Below are 16122 nucleotides of genomic sequence, written 5' to 3'. Positions count from 1 at the left end.
ATCCTTGTCTCCACTCTGGATCTCCAGCCTAGTCCTTATGGCTTGAGGATAGAAATTAATTTTAAGAGATGATTGCTCCTGCTCCCGGTGAAGTTTTTTCCATTAGATAATTGGCTTCCTCCGAGATGCTCAGCTCTTTATCCCAAGGATTAAGATGGTCCCATGTCTCTGTGCTTTTAGCCATGTTTTATATGTATGTGTATATAATTAAGGATTTTCTTTCCACTACTGCTTCTATTGTCAGTTCTTTCTTCCTGTGCCGTGGGTCCTGGAGCTTGGTCATCAGGCTTGACGGCAGCATCTTTGACACTGACTCATTCCAGAAGTCCAAAGTACTGACATCAATCGATTAAGTTAATATTTAAGGTGTTCCACAGCACAAGTAGATGCAATTAAAGAATTAATTAAACCAATATTTGTCTTTTGCTAATAAGAAGGAAATGGACAATACTACAGTGACCCCTAGAATTTTTTTTTTACATTTATAACTGCTAAAGTAAGAAGCAAGATTTGCTTATGCCTATACCCTTATGAAATTCTGATTTCTTACAGGTTTAACCTTGTTTTTATCACTGTTATTTTAATATTGGGTCTATAAAAAGACAATCTTACTAAAAAGTTTAAAGAAATGCTATATTGTTATCTAATTTTTTTCTGTAATCTGGGTTTTTATTTACCTTTCTGAAGGGAGGGCATAAGTACAACATGAGCATTTCCTCTTGAGGACTCCGATACCAACGATAAGTTGGGAAAGCTAGGTCAGGAGAAATGTCAAAGCTTTCCTTGGGACTCTTAGTGAGTATGAACAAGTGATCAGTGTGTGCACAAAGACTGGCAACCGTGGCTTCCTCCTGCCATGCATGTGTTTACAGGCTGAGGTTGCTCATCCTCAGAGACCTCCTACCAAGACTAACCAACCCCTTCCCCTGTGCTGTACATGACAAACGTGTTGCTATTCTGGGTTGTGGCAGTTGCAGAGCCCCATCTCATCCCAGCTTCATTGTCTGTGTTTATCCTTTCTTCATCCCCTTGCCACCTTGGTGAGGGTTCTGGGACCCAAGCCTCGAGGGCTGTGGCTCCTTTCCAAACTAAAATCTGGTATAATATCAGTCTAATACAGGTGACCAAGACAGTACCCACAGGTATGACAGTTCAAATAGTGAAGGTCAGTTGTTTCTAGAATCAGAACCAACTATTCCACACAAAGTTATGGCAATGGAATCAAACCAACAAGAAAATACAAACCACTAAAATTAAAAGATAATAGATTTATTTAGACATACCACATACAAAATATCATTCATGCAGTACAAGTTACTGTAAATACAGGGGGAATGTATAGTCAATCTAAGGTTTTTTATAAAATGGGTAAATCATGTTTACTTAAAATGCCTGAAAAAATAAAGTCCTTGTTTCCTTTGTTACTGTCACTCTATGATGCCAGACAGTCTTCTTGCTTATTTTAAATTTTAATATATTACTCTTAATAAATGCCACATGTTATGTCAAAGGCAGAAGATTAGAAACATCAGATCTCAGTCACCATGGCTAGTAGAGTTTGGCGTTATGACCCAGGAGTGTCTGTCTTTATGGATTTACTAACCATTTTTCTCTCTGGAAGCCAGCTGTCTTGCCTACTACTCAGCCTTATCTACTTCACACCCTAGGAATGAGGCCTCCCAGTCCAATGGGCACTATACTAACGTGTGGACCATGGGCCAACAGGAGGGACTGTGAGCACAAACAGGTCTTAGGGGGAAGCTGCGGTGGAGACTCTGGAATGTTGCTGGTCCAGACCCAATTACAAGTTATCCTGGGCTGTCCCTAGCCCCCCTAGCCTCTAAGTAGCCATTCTTTGCTACTTTAACATTGGACCTAATATTGGGTGACTACCAGATAAAAACCTTTTGGGACTTATTAACGAGACCATAGTTTTTATCAACCAAAAGGCCGAGAGTGCCATGTCCTCTGAGCTGTAACCACCCACTCAGTGCTTCCATCAGTGTATTTGAGAAGTGCCTTCATGTGTGCCTTTCTTTGTTCTGTTACTATAGAAACGTCACAAGGCTACTTCCATACTGGAACATGGAATTGGGGGTTACCTAAATCTGTGTCTCTGGTCCATGGTCACTCGTATTTGACTCCAGAGTAAACTCTCTCTCATCCCTTTTGAGACAAGAGCTGTGGTTTTTTTTTTTTTTTTTTTTTTTTTTTTTTTTTTTTGAGTCAACAGCACAAACCTGGTGCTACTGGAAGCCAGGACCAGAAATCTGCCCTGCCTTCCGGTGTTCTGGAAAACAAAGGGCGATCATTGCCCTGTGTGACTTAGTTATATCCCTTTGCTCTCCTAAACTGGGCCAGAAAGTTTCTGCAGATTCTCGTGTTAGCCCCTCACCAGTGTTCTTTGAGCCGATTATCCTACTGAGAAATCAGAAAACAACCCTAGTTCATCAAACCTTCTAAACTCTGGCTGATACTCAGTCCGAGCCATCTCATGAGTCCCAAGAGCAGGCTGTGGCCTCAACTGTGCTGCAGTGTTCATCCTACATTTTAGCCTTGCTTGCTTCCGCTTATTCATGAAAAAAAAGTTCACCCCTAAACTCTTGAGACACTTGCAAATGCTTTTCCCTTAAGTTCCCCTGAGGCCTTGAACTCAGGTCCTCTTCCCTTCGTAGTTGCCACAATCACAGGACTCGCCATCCTCCAGGCTTGACGTCCAGAACTTCCAGCCAGAGTTCACGGGACACAGCCATTCCACCTTTGTGACGATCTGTTGACTCTGGTGTCTTTTAACTGACCCAGATATGAATTAATATTAATTAATCTATTTATTCATTTTTTTTTCATGCCAGATGCATAATGATGCACAGGAAGCAAAAGCTGAAGTCGCCCTCCCACTCTACTCCCAGGCCACCACGTAGCTGAAAAGTAAGGCACCTCAGTGGAGGGACCCAGCATCAAAGAGCCAGGGAGGAGGAGACACTGGAAATACAGTGGAATGGAAAGCACATTGCCATAAGAACAGGCGCCATTGAAAGGAATGGCAACCAGCAGGAGGGAAGAGGATACGGTCCAGAAGGCCCATTCCAAAGCCACTTAGATAAGAACAAGGTTGTTATTGCTTTTAAACCAAAAAGGTAGAGGAAATGGTGATCTAGGACACCGGCTTTCTTTTTTTTCAAAGCCCATGTAGGATTTTCTTTCTTTGGCAGTTTTTGTGAAAGCGGATCCTCGTGTGTGTATGTGTGTGTGCGTGCGCGCGCGCGTGCAGGTTTCTTTCAAACTTGAACAGTCCTGGAGAACAGGAGAGGCTCTGGTCTTGTCTGGCACTCCACAGAGAGCTGGATTCTGGCTGTCCAAAAAGCCCGATGATCCGCTTGAAGGCGTGCTATTAAGAGGCATAAAACTCTCTACCCATCAAGCAAAAAACAGGCTGATAGTTATGCTTATTAAGGATAATTGCATCGTTTTCACTTAAGGGCATAAATTGGTCAAATAGGCAATTTAACTTGGCAGACATCAAAGTAACATTTAAATATCAAAGAAAGGAGACAGAACACAGAGGCGATGGTTGAACGGGCTCAAAGACCTTCTGACCCCCTTGGTAAGGCTTGGAAATGGTTCCTGTCCCTCGTACACCGTCCTCTGCTGTGCTTCAGGCTCCTTCAAAGACATCAGCCTTTGGGGGAGTTAGGGTTTCCTTTCCACTCAGGTTTAGTTACAGACAGCTCTTTGGGCCTCTGGTTTTTGAGACACAGTCTCGCCTGGTACCCGTTACGTTGTCTGTTGTTTCTTCTGGGAAGATTTCCTAGCAACGTGAATTGAAGCAAAGTCAAGAATTGCAGTTCATGTGGCTGAAAGATGTCAAAGTTGAGGGAGAAAGTAGAGGCTCGGATGCTTCACCGGCTTCAACATTCTGGGCCATCCATCTTGAGAATTCAGGCTTCATTGACCTCGGATGGGGTAGGAGCAAAGGAGGGGGTACAGCACTAGTGTGGTGTGGGCCCACTCACAAGAGCCTCATGAACCCGTTGTTAATATTGCAAGAATTGTGCAAGATAATTAATATCTTTGGTATCTTGAAATTGGTCGAATATCTATAGTGCGGAGATGTGCATGCACTAAAACCCTCACTGGAAAGCAGGTCGTTAAAAACAGTTCTAAGCATTTGCTAGCTTGTTTACTTCCTGCATGGACTATAATGTTTGCCCACATCAACTGGGATGAGCTCTTTGAACCTCCTGTCTTTGGTTTTAACCTGCTTAAGGCACCAGAGTGTAGTTTTAGCTGTATGTTTCAGGTTAGGCTGGAAAATGTGCCAGGTGGGTAGGTTTTACAAGTGGTCTGAGTTTGAGAGGAAAGACACTCTGCTCCCACCTCCCATAGGAATGGGGAGTCTGGAGGTGCAGGAGTGGTCGTTCCTGATCTTCACAGGATGCAGAGACAAGGGAGAAACAAGGCATTAACAGCTCACTCTGAAATCTGCCTCTCCTGACTGAGTGGGTCCCACCAAGCTCAGGCTCTTTCTTCACCAACCGTGCAAGTCATATTGACCTTGCTTACTCCACTATGGAAATAAGCAGCGGCGTTAACTTCTAATCCTAAACTCAGTTTAGTTTCAGGACATGGACAGTGTTTTGAGTTGTGTCTTTTTTTTTTTTACTAAATCATCAGATTATAGGTTTTTTTTTTTTGTTTGTTTTTTGTTTTTAGATCTGTTAGTGTTCTAGCTAGCTTTGTTAACTCGACACAGCCTAGAGTCACCTTACAAGGGAGTCTCGATAGAGGGATTTCCTAAATGAGATTGACCTGTGGAAATGCATCCGGGGAATTGTCTTGATGGGCAGGCCCAGCCCACTGTGGGCAGGCGGTCCTAGCTTGTATAAGAAAGCTAAGAACGAACCTGTGAGCCAGGTTCTTCCATGGTTTCTGTTTCAAGCTTCTGCCTTGACTTCCGTCATCACAGACAGCAGCCTATAAACTGAAATAAGACCCTTTCAATCCTATCCCTACAGTTCTTTCGATATGTGTCTTATCACGGCAGCATGAGGAGGCAGGGGCTATAAAGATGAACCGCTCTCGAATGATGTCACCGGACATCCTGAGTGTAAGAAGGCAGACTGATGCCACTTCACCCACAACTGCAACAACAAGCATAGAGATGAATAAAGAGGGTGGCAACTTGTATTATGTGCTTGCTGTGGGGGCAGGCACTGTGCATTTATTTCCTAAGCCATAAACTACCCTCCCGATGTGAATACCGAACAGATGAACAGCAAAGACCCAAAGTCATGGCTGGTGATGTGAACCCCAAGGCAGATGCTGCTTACTCCTTCCCAGTTACCACAGAGAAATTCCTGCGCCCTTAGAAATTCCGTAAGGGCAGCAGCATTAGCCAGAAAGCCTTTTGTTCATGGTTTAGATTCCAACAGTTTATAGTGTGAGTTGTAAACAAATTTACTAGATGGGGAAGAATATGCATCTACAGAGAACCCACAATAAATACTTTGTCACTTCCTCTATCCTCTTAAACTCACACAAATTGAGGTCGGTGCTATCGCGCTCATCCGACAGCATGAAACAGAATCTGGAAACCTTTCAGCCATTGCTTATGGTCATCCAGCCATTTGTCTGGGGCAGCTGAGCATGCTCCCTTTTGCCCTGTCCCTCTGCGCTGATTGCTAACCTTCTCTGCAGACTCACTTGATGAAAGCCGTGTGTTGGTGTTTCCTTTCAACCCACTTTGGCATATGTTGGCATCCGTCACTCCAGAAGACATGCCACCTTCCCCCAAGGAACAGCTGTTCCATTACCCGGAGAGAAGAGTGGGGACTGGCCCTTGCGGGTGCTATTTATACCTACCCTTGTGTATACAGCCGTATCAGAAACCCCATTCGATCATCTCCACCTCATAAGTTGAAGGAAACAACCAATTTTTGTTGTTTTGGTGAAAGGTAGTGTTGCTTTCATATTTGACAAGCAGTCACAATTCATCTTAATGTTTTTTCCCAACAGTGTGGGCAGATGGATTACTTCCAAACATGCAGGGGAAAGGAGATTTAGTAACTTAATGTCAGATCTGCTATAAGCAAAGTCAGTGCGGATATACAGAAGCAGGCGGTGCGTGGTCAACCAGTGCTCCGAAACATCATGACCAAAAAGCAAATTGGGGGGGGGGGTTTATTTGGCGTATGATTTCACACCACTGTTCATCATCAAAGGAAGTCAGGACAGGAACTCAAACGGGGTAGGAACCTGGAGACAGGAGCTGATGCACAAGATATGGAGGAGTGCTGCTTGCTGGTGTGTTCGGCCTGCATTCTTATAGAACCCAGAACCATCAGCCCAGGGATATCCCCACCCATAATGGGCTGGGCCCTCCCATCAAACACCCATGAAGCAAATGCTCTACAGGCTGCCTGCAGCAGGATCTCCTGGAGGCATTTTCTCAATTGAGGTTCCTTCTTCTTAAACGACTATAGCTTGGGTCAACTTGACCTGAGACTCACCATGCACAGATGGTGTGTCAGACAGACCATGGGGTTGTGAGAGGGCCCAAAGAAGCAGAGAGATACAAGAGGCAAGGTCCCCAAACAAGTAGGGAGGACAGGCTTATCTGCAGAACTTCCATAACTTTCCAATGTTGTTTATGTAAAAATTGGGACCGAATTCTGTCTAGGCATCCTTAACAGGTTCCCAGTGGCAGCTTTGTCCCAAAGTCTCTGCCCCTCCCTCCGTTTGAAGGACTACATGCTTGGCAGAGTAGCTCCCGTGGAGCAGCACTTTGGCAGCCAGTTGCTTCTGAGGACCTCTAGCTAAGAACAGCTTGGTGGTAGTAGTTGGGGTGTTTATAGGAATCATGTCCTGGAGAAGAGGTTGACCGGGGCTGCAGAGATGTCTCTTCAGTTAAGAGCACTTGTTGCTTTTGTGGAGGACCTGAGTTCAGTTCCCAGCTCACGGCCATCTGTAGCTCCAGTTCCAGGGAGTCCAAGGCCTTCTTTTCTGATCTTTACAGGCACCAGCCACGCACATGGTGCACATACATACTCACATGGAAACACTTATACACATAGCATAAAATAAATACACATTAAAAAATAGGTAAAGGGATGACACAGGCATATCATCGGTTGGAAATTCCATGGTTTTATGTTTTGAAACCAGATGTTGTAATGCTTCCAGCTTTGATCATTTTGCACAGGACCACACTGACTCTTGGGAGATACACACACACACACACACACACACACACACACACACACATGTATATATGTATGTATATATATCCATTTATATATTCAATTTCATTCTCTCTCTCTCCATTTTCTAGAAGCATGACTGATTCCAGAAGCCCCTGGGGAATTTTAACTTAAGATAGAGGTGGTAGGTACTGCTTTGCCTTCCTCCACCGCTATCCTGTGGATCCAAAGGCCCCAACTGTGTTCTGGGTGGAGTGGGGAATCCCTCACCCCCACCCCATCCTAGGGTTCCATGTTGTTAAAGCTGCTTTGTTCCAGAAGGATTTGGTAATTAATCTGTCACTGTGTCACCATGGCAACATATTTACTTATGTCAAATGCTAGGAGCCCAGGGGGCCAGGATTTAAAAACTGCTTTACCCAGTTGCCTTAGTTAGAGATTAGCAGCAGATTATGTTGTAGAACAGAAAGCAGGCTGTTTGGGTCTCGGGCAAAGAAGCTTTAGGGAGCTAATGTCTACTTCTCCTTTCAGAAGGGGCTGAGAGTCTATTGAGGGGTTGAGGACCAGCAGACCCCTTTGAGGCTCATGAGACAGGTTGTGACTGCCAAGAAACACTAAAAGAGAGTCCTTCCCTCCTCTCCTCCTTTCTGTTCCTCTGGGAGAGCATGAAGGGAAGGCAGGAGTGAAGATCCACTCCTTGTGGCCATAGGTGACATTTTCTCTCATAAGCACACTTGTGATGCTTTCATGTTAGATCCAGGCTGGGAGATCATATCTGGCGTTGCCATAATGGTGTGAGAAAAGAGTTCTGGAGGGAGGGAGAGAAGGAAAGGGAGAGAAGAAAATAGGACCACAGGCCAGGAGAGGGGGGAACCAGAGAAGTGTCAGAAAGAAAGAAAGAGGAACAGAAAATGTGGTGGCGGCAAACACCACAGAGGAAGCTTGCAGAGGAAGGTGTTCGGCCACAAGGAATGTGTGGGACATGGTGAGACAGGTTGGCAGGGAGAGAAGTACAGGGCATTCTTAAATCTATTTGGTTAATCATTCTCTCTCTCTCTGTCTCTCTGTTTCTGTTTCTCTCTGTCTCTGTCTCTCTCTCTCTCTGTGTGTGTGTGTGTGTGTGTGTGTCTGTCTGTCTGTCTCTCTCTCTCTCTCTCTCTCTCTCTCTCTCTCTCTCTCTCTGTGTGTGTGTGTGTGTGTGTGTGTGTGTGTGTGTAATGGCAGCCCTGGGACTTGAGGTCAAGGAGAACACTGATGTAGGATGGGGGAAGTCTGCATGCTGAGACAGAGCTCCTTTATAGGAGGAGGTTGTGGGAAGAGGAGGCAGGAGGTTAGTTGCTACAGGAAAGAGTCTGCATGTAGTACCCAGATCGCCCAGATCACGAGACCCCCGAAAAGACCGCCAGGACTCGATACCCACGCAACATACACAGGATCCTGTATTACGGGCTTGAGCTCAGACCACACTCCTTCCTGAGGCAACAGGATAGGAGAGAGGCACAGAGCTTCAAGGGCAATGGGTTTATAAAAGGAAAAACCCATAAATGGGGGGTGTGGGGCAGGTGCAGTTTACGACAGTATGTGGTCATTCCCAGAATGCATGGAGAAGTAAGGGTCACCTAGAGGACAAGTTGTCACAGATCATACAGACCAGAACATTAGTTACAGAACATACAGAACATGGCATTAGTTTGGTCCTTGCATGCAAAAATGGTGCAGGCTCAAGGCAGACTATCATCCTCAGCATTTTGTCAACACTGAGTAGGATCACAACCCAGGGAGGTAGAGAGAGACCACTGGCTCTCACCTGACTCACTTCCTTAGAGCTTTAAGCATATTCTTCCTGGCTGGTTCTGGGTGGATCTTTTCACACTCTTTGGAGTCAAGCCACTCCCCACTTTCTGTATCACTCTGTGGTCCCAGAAGCATCCTCTCCTGCTGCCCTCAAAAAGACCTTTTCACTTCGTCCCTACCATCACAGCTCCTTTTCTCCAGTCCAAAAGAATTCAAATCCTGATGTGGTAAAGACACTCTATTTGAAAGCATCACTAAAACAATGTCAGGATTGAGGTCAGAAGGACAATAATCTCAAAGATTAGGCAAAAGGGGCTTTGTTTGTTTGTTTGTTTTTACAGGGAGGAGTGAACTAGTACAGCTAAGAAGAACCAGAAGAGGAAGGTAGGGTGAAGGCATTGTTGCGGGGGTAGGGGGGTAGAGGGTGGGGCCGGGGGCATGGCAGCAGTTTCTTCGTGGGTTCTTAATTTCATTAGTAGTGTTTAGAAATAGATTTATGAGGGAGCTTGTGAACAGTTTCATTAGTGATTAAGATAAAAACAGGGCAGGCAAGCCATAAGTCTCAGCGTTTGTTAGGAAGAGTGTGATATAAAACAGTCGGGGCTTAGTAATGTTGCGGGATGGAGGAGCAGCTACAAGGCCGAAGGGGGAGGGAGGCTTTGAGAAAAAGGACGAGGAAGCCCCCAGTATTTGGGAAAGCATGCCCAGGCTTCAGCCAGTATCTGAAAGAGAAAGAGAAAGAATAAAAAGGCTATGTTTAGCCGGGCGTGGTGGCGCACGCCTTTAATCCTAGCACTCGGGAGGCAGAGGCAGGCGGATCTCTGTGAGTTCGAGGCCAGCCTGGTCTACAAAGTGAGTCCAGGACAGCCAAGGCTACACAGAGAAACCCTGTCTCGAAAAACCAAAAAAAAAAAAAAAAGGCTATGTTTGACTTTCAGGCTAAGCTAGCTGTGGAAGCCTGGGAGTGACTGCATGAAGGACAAGGGCATTATCTCACTGGGGGATGATTATTCCTCCCTCTCCTTAGCATGGTTTTCAACTAATCACTTCCCGAGGGTTGGTCTCTTAGCCAGGTGATTGACAGGCCCAGATGGACTGACTCTTCAGAGAGGAGACAATATATGCAGCATTTTAATCTTTGGAGCAGACCAGACAGCCATCTCCACCCAGGCCCAGAGATAGATTCCATTCTTTTCACTGGGAAGAAATAGCTTTCCTTTAATGGGCCTCTACAGAGCCCTGGTATCCTTAATGGCCCCTAAGACTATTCTAACATTTCACCTCAAGAATTAAGACTCTAAAATCATTCAGGAGATGGGCTGCAGCTAGGCAGTGGGGAATAGATAAAACTCATCCCATCATGAAAACTTAAAGGACCATTCCAAAGCTGTCCAGAGGGGTTAGTGTCTGGGCTGGAGTTTGGGTCACACTTTGTATGCAGCCTTCAGACAGGGTGGCTCACTTCTGAGGAGCCAGATAAGGAATCTGAGCCTTCTTCTAATTTTCCTGGTCTTCAGCTAGGACAAAGCCAAGGGCACTCTACAATTTAGAATTGTTATGTCCTGAGTCCTTTCCCATGAGTCTTCTAAGCACTTCCTACCTCCTGTTCTCATCCTGTGATCTGTCAGTGTCTGAGGATGCCATATCTTAGGGTACCTTTTCATCAGGAGGGCGGTGTGCTTCTCCTATTGAAGGTAGACCAAATTTCATGAAGGTAGACCAAATTTCAGAGACCTGCTGGGGAGTCTAGAGCCTTAAATAAGGTCTGGATAACAAGATTTTTAGTGTTCTGATTGATCAGTAGAGACAAACAGATTAAGACATCATTTATTTTGACTCCTTTTTCTTTGTTTTCAGACAGTCTTGCTTTATAACTTGAGCCAACCTTGAACTCACAACTCTCCCACGTAAGACTCTGGAGTGCAGAGATTCAGGTGTGAGGCACCATGCTTAGGTCAGTAAATTGTTTCTGAGGGTAAGAATGGGAATCCGGAGGTCCTTTCAGCCTTGTCTGTTGGAATCTTACCCACATCACAGGGACAGCGGTGTCCTTTGCAGTAAAGACGTTTCTCAATCATAAAGAGGCAAAGCACATAGAGTTCTTAACCATTGTCATCCATCCTCAAGGCCACAAGGCACAGGTATGAGCCCACCCACCCACCTATCAGCTTCACAGTGCCCTCTCTGAGAGCAGAAGATCCCACTATTTCCAGCACCAACCTTGAGGGATGGGGCACGGGGCTGCCATCTTTAACAGACCTTTCCATACGACGTGAGGGACTGGCACTGTGACGGTCAACATCATGTGCAATTGCTCTGGCTTGTGAGCTTTTTTGTAAAGTGTACCCTGTCAGCTAATTTGCCCAAGAAAGGTGAGTTCGTAAAGCTATTTGGGCTATTCTTAAAGCTGTCTGGTTGTGTGCAAATGGTTAACAGCTCCTGCTGTTCTTACAAGATAGTGGATGGGATCACAAGGCTAACCGCTGATTCTGTTTCTGTATGAAAATGGTTGCTTGTTCAAGATAACTGAGGCAGCTGCAAGACATGTGTTAGAAAAGTTAAGCTCTGCCTGCACGTAGGCAGAACGTGTGCTGATTCAACCCCCAAGCTCTAACCTTGTGGCTTTTGCCTTTATAAACCCCAGACTAATAGCCAGGGACACACTTTGAGAATCCCGAGTCTCCGGTGTGGTCCTGGCCTGTATCTTATAAAGCCTCTTCTTTGTGAAAATCCATTTAATGTCATACTGGTGAGTCTTTGAAAGACGCCCAGGTCCATAACATCTAGAGCTACCACGGAGATCTGGGTGTTCAGCCTGATTCACCTTTTTTCTGACCAGCCTTGATCCTTGGGGCTCCAAGTGTACTGGGAGCCAAGACTTCACCTATCAGCATTTGGAAGGAGTTACCAGTCCTCAACGTCTAGACCCCACTAAGGAGCCTTGGAAGCCCGAGTGTCTCTGGCCTGCTGGAAGCTGAGGGTACTGACAAGTTCTCAAGGCCTGGATTGTGGGAAAGAGGCATCTAAAGGCCTCCTGGAGGTAAAGTTCTTTCCGGAGCATGCAATTGTCTGTGAGACTCATGGGAAAGCTGGGCGCAGTGTTAATTCCCGAGTAGGAGGGACCACTGAGATACCTCAGGTCCTAGTTACTTGGTTCTGAAGGAAGAAGAAAGCTACTCACAAACAGGGGATGGCTGCCAACTTGGAGAACACTGTTCTGTGCTGTGTGGGTTGCTTTTGGTGCCATTTCTCGTTCTTGAGGAAATTGAAAAGATGAGGAAAAAAAAAATCCACCCAGAACCCCACCCTCATCCCCCAGATAGGACAAAGCCTCTTTCTCTTTTATTATTTTTTATTTTTTGGGAGACAAGGTTTCTCTGTGTGGCCTTGGCTGTCCTAGACTCACTTTGTAGAATAGGCTGGCCTCAAACTCACAGAGACCTGCCTGCCTCTGCCTCCCCGAGTGCTGGGATTACAGGCATGCACCACCATGCCTGGCTGACAAAGTCTTATTTTAAGGACTTCCAGAGAGAAGGCCAGGAATCCAGAGAACAGGTCTGTACAGGAAAGCGAACTGTCTTTTGCTCCCTTGATTGGCCTTCATTTCAGGTGGGTTGACCAGTGGAAGACCTCTTCCCTTTCTCTTCTTCACAGAGTGCAACTTGTGGTCTTTAGTGAAATGGGACACCTGGACCAACTCCCCTACGTTCTGGCCTGGGGGTTCCTGGTAGAGGAATTGCCATCCTGGATGAGAAAATACCAGCTAAACCATTACCCTAATGCTACCATTTTTTCATTTCAGAAGAAATAAATAAGACCAAGGGGCAGGACAAATTTCAGCCTCCAGATCTGCCATCCCCACCAGAAGGAGACGTGCCACCACCCTACATGGCTTGGCCAGGCATCAGGCAGGCAGAGAGATCTGCCAGCAGAGGCACTTCCATGCTCTACTCACTCCCCTTCCAGCTTCTAGGTCATCCCCTCTCCGGTCCTGGGGCACCTGCCAGGGAGAGGAATCAGACTCCAGAGGCACTCCTGAGTCCTGTTCACACCTGGAGTGGGTCCTCTTCCTGACCCCACTTTCTGGGTCACTCATTATCTCTGACTCTGATCCCCAATTCTCTTCCTCCTTTCTCTCAGAGGCCTCATCCCTGCTTGCTCTCACTGAGGGTGTGATGGAGTCCTTGCTCCCGGTTTCCCTCCAGGACACATCCTCCCACCCTTAGGCTGCCTGCTGCAGGAGGTCTCATTGGTGCCACTCCCTGTACATGTCCCCCAGATCTGTGACTTGAGAGAGACCCCCACATGAGGGCCATGCAGGATGAAGAAGGAAGGAGGGGCCATCGATCAGTTATGGCATATGCTTCCTTCTCGACTAGTGATCTGTGTGTGTTGGGATTCTCTTAACCTCTCTCATTAGACTCTGTTGGGATGTCTCTGGGCTTCAGCCAAGCACCCCCAAAATTTGTCTAAGTCAGGGCAGATAACTCAGGGTCAGATGAGCGGCCGTCTGCTTTTCTGGATAGCTTCCTAGAAGCTTACTGGACTTACACCTGATGGACCAAGAGGCCCCAGAAAACCAGAAGGCTATTATTGATTTGCAGCTTTTGTTTCTCCATCAGCACCAATCATTAGGAGAAGGGTTCAGAAAATAGAGGACTTTGAAGGAAAAGTACCGTCAGAGCTGGGTGAGACGGTTACCTCCCGGGTATATAACAGGGATAGCCCCAAGGGTAGGCAGACTAAGAAAGTAGCTAAGATTATGGTGGCAGCTGGCCAGGGAAAAAGACCTCAACAGCCAAGATTTATGAAAGAAGGACAAAAGCTGAGGGAAATGGATGCTGGGAGAGGCGCGCTTCCTTAAAGAAAGGCGAATGTACCTATGGCAAAGAAACCAGCACTGGAGAAACAGAGGTTCCAAACTTAAGCAAAGGTCTGCATCCATGCCTCAGCTAAATATAGACTTACGGGTCAGCTCAGCCACTGAGCCCCCTTCCCTCTACCCCCAGCCCAGGACTGCTCTGGAAAGGGGCAATGTTTCCCCATCTATTTCCTTGTAGGGATATGTGATCCACTTATACCGCTTTAAAGCTGGCAGGTGGGCCAATAAGTAAGAAACAGATTGTAATACAGGGAGCTACTGGTTCACAAATCTGTTCTTGGACCGCCAAAAGAACTGTGGGCCTGGGAAAGGGGACCGTGACCCACGCTTTCTTAGTTATGCCTGAGTGCCAGTACTCTCTGTTGGGTCATGACCTGCTCCACAAACTAAGAGCAGAAACACATTCCATAAAGGATGAGATAACACCTAGGTTTGAACCGTGTTGTTCATAGGATCAGATAGTGGAACGGCCTTTCTATCTAAGGTTACTCTGATAGCATGCCTGCTGTTCCGGGGACCAGTTGTAAATGACACTGTACTTTACTATCTACAAACTTCAGGACATGCAGAGAGGATAAAGCAGACCTTTAAAAAAAGACTAAGTGTCTTTAAAAGACTAAGTCATGGCGCATGCTTTTAATCTCAGCATTCAGGAGGCAGAGGCAGGCAGATCTCTGTGAGTTCAAGCCCAGTCTGGTCTACAAACAGAGTTCTAGGCCATCCAGAGCAGTTACACAGAGAAACCTTGTCTCAAACAAAACAAAACAAACAAACAAAAATATCAAAACCAAAACAAGAACAACAGCAAAGACCTTGACTAGATTAACCTTGGAGACTGGTGAGGGGTGACCGGGGTTCCAGCCCTTGCCTCTTCTTGTGGCTTGCTGTGCTTCTGGTGTAGGTCTCACTTCACTGTAAATTCTAACCATCATCTGTTTCCACCTGCACAGGCTCTGCAGCTGCCTCAGGACGCTGTGGGCTTCTCTGAAGATCACTTCCTCCTCCACACCCTTCCCAGCCAGAAGATAAGGTGTGGATCAAGAGACACTGAGCTGAGACCCTGGGACCCCGCCAGAAGGCACCACACCTCATCATCCTGACCACCCCTGCTGCTGTCAAGGTAGACTGCACCTGGTCTACAGAGTCTGCACCTGGATACATCACTCCCAGGTCAAGCGTGCAACTAGAAACAAGACCCGGCTAAAGAAAAGTGGACAGTCACCAAGACCTTAGAGGATCCGCTAAAGATAAGAGTAACATGGGTTTTAACCTAATGATGTTGTTTTGTCTGGCTCTATTCCCTTCTGCTCTTTCCTGGACTCCAAATAGGAAACCCCCATTGCTCCAGGCTCCCAAATCAACCAAACCAGTGCCTAGGGCATGGAAGTTCCGTGTTATTGCCATAGAAAATCACAACAAGACCATAGCCTCTGCCTACTGCCCAATGACAGGATGTGCAAGTACTATCAGCCTCACCTTTGATATAAGGGACACCTGCCAAGGGAATTGTATACATGACTTCTACAATGCTATGACCTCTCCTATATATGTTTGTTTTGTATATGAGCAAACTCGCTCAGACTGTAAGGACCCAAATTATGGAGGATGTCCACACTGGGGCTGTAAATATCATAGCACTTGGCCTAGATGGGGAGGAGAAAATCCTTCCAGACTCAACTCGGTTGACTGGCATACTAAGGTCACCTACTCCATCCCCGACCCCTGGAATGACAGATGGAGAACAGGGGTCGAGGGTTTAGTCTATAGACATAATGAGAAGGATACAGCCTATGATGGGAGGACTAAGATACTAATCTTTAGAAAGTTAGACAAATTAAACCCCCAACTTCCTTAATTTGAATATTATAACCAAACCAGCTACCATATGCTCCTGGTCCTGTGGTGTGGCTCATGGACTGAGGTTGCTTTCTATCACCACCACTTTTCTTTCTTTTTCCTCCCACTAACCCTACTTCTCTGGCCTCTTTTGAGTTCCTAATGACCATGTTAATAGTAGTATATTCGTGAATGTTACTAACCCAAATGTTATGCCTGATTGTTGGTTTTGTGACCTCCAAACCCCCCACACTATGTAGGACTTGCATATATCAGAACCCCATTTGGCCAATTGTCCATGGGTGTCTTTCACCAAATTCACGAAGGTTAGGAAACTTGTTTCTACTCAAAGAGCTATGACATGTCTAAATTCCCCCTTTAAGAATAAATGTAGAGTCTCCTTAAATATTT

The 16122-nt window shown here is 46.1% G+C and overlaps 1 protein-coding gene across 1 annotated transcript; it reads left to right on the top strand.

Moving 5' to 3' along the window:
* The first annotated feature begins 14783 nt into the window (after positions 1–14783).
* On the top strand, positions 14784–15730 carry LOC127188477 (putative endogenous retrovirus group FC1 Env polyprotein). Its single transcript, XM_051144926.1, has one exon. The coding sequence runs from the start codon at positions 15134–15136 to the stop codon at positions 15728–15730; it is 597 nt and encodes a 198-aa protein (XP_051000883.1). The 5' UTR covers positions 14784–15133.
* Positions 15731–16122: the final 392 nt, after the last annotated feature.

This window comes from Acomys russatus, chromosome 4 (assembly GCF_903995435.1).
Source record: "Acomys russatus chromosome 4, mAcoRus1.1, whole genome shotgun sequence".
NCBI classification, from domain to species: Eukaryota; Metazoa; Chordata; class Mammalia; order Rodentia; family Muridae; genus Acomys; species Acomys russatus.
The sequence above is the reverse complement of the archived record's forward strand: the minus strand, read 5'-3'. Positions and strand labels throughout refer to the sequence as shown.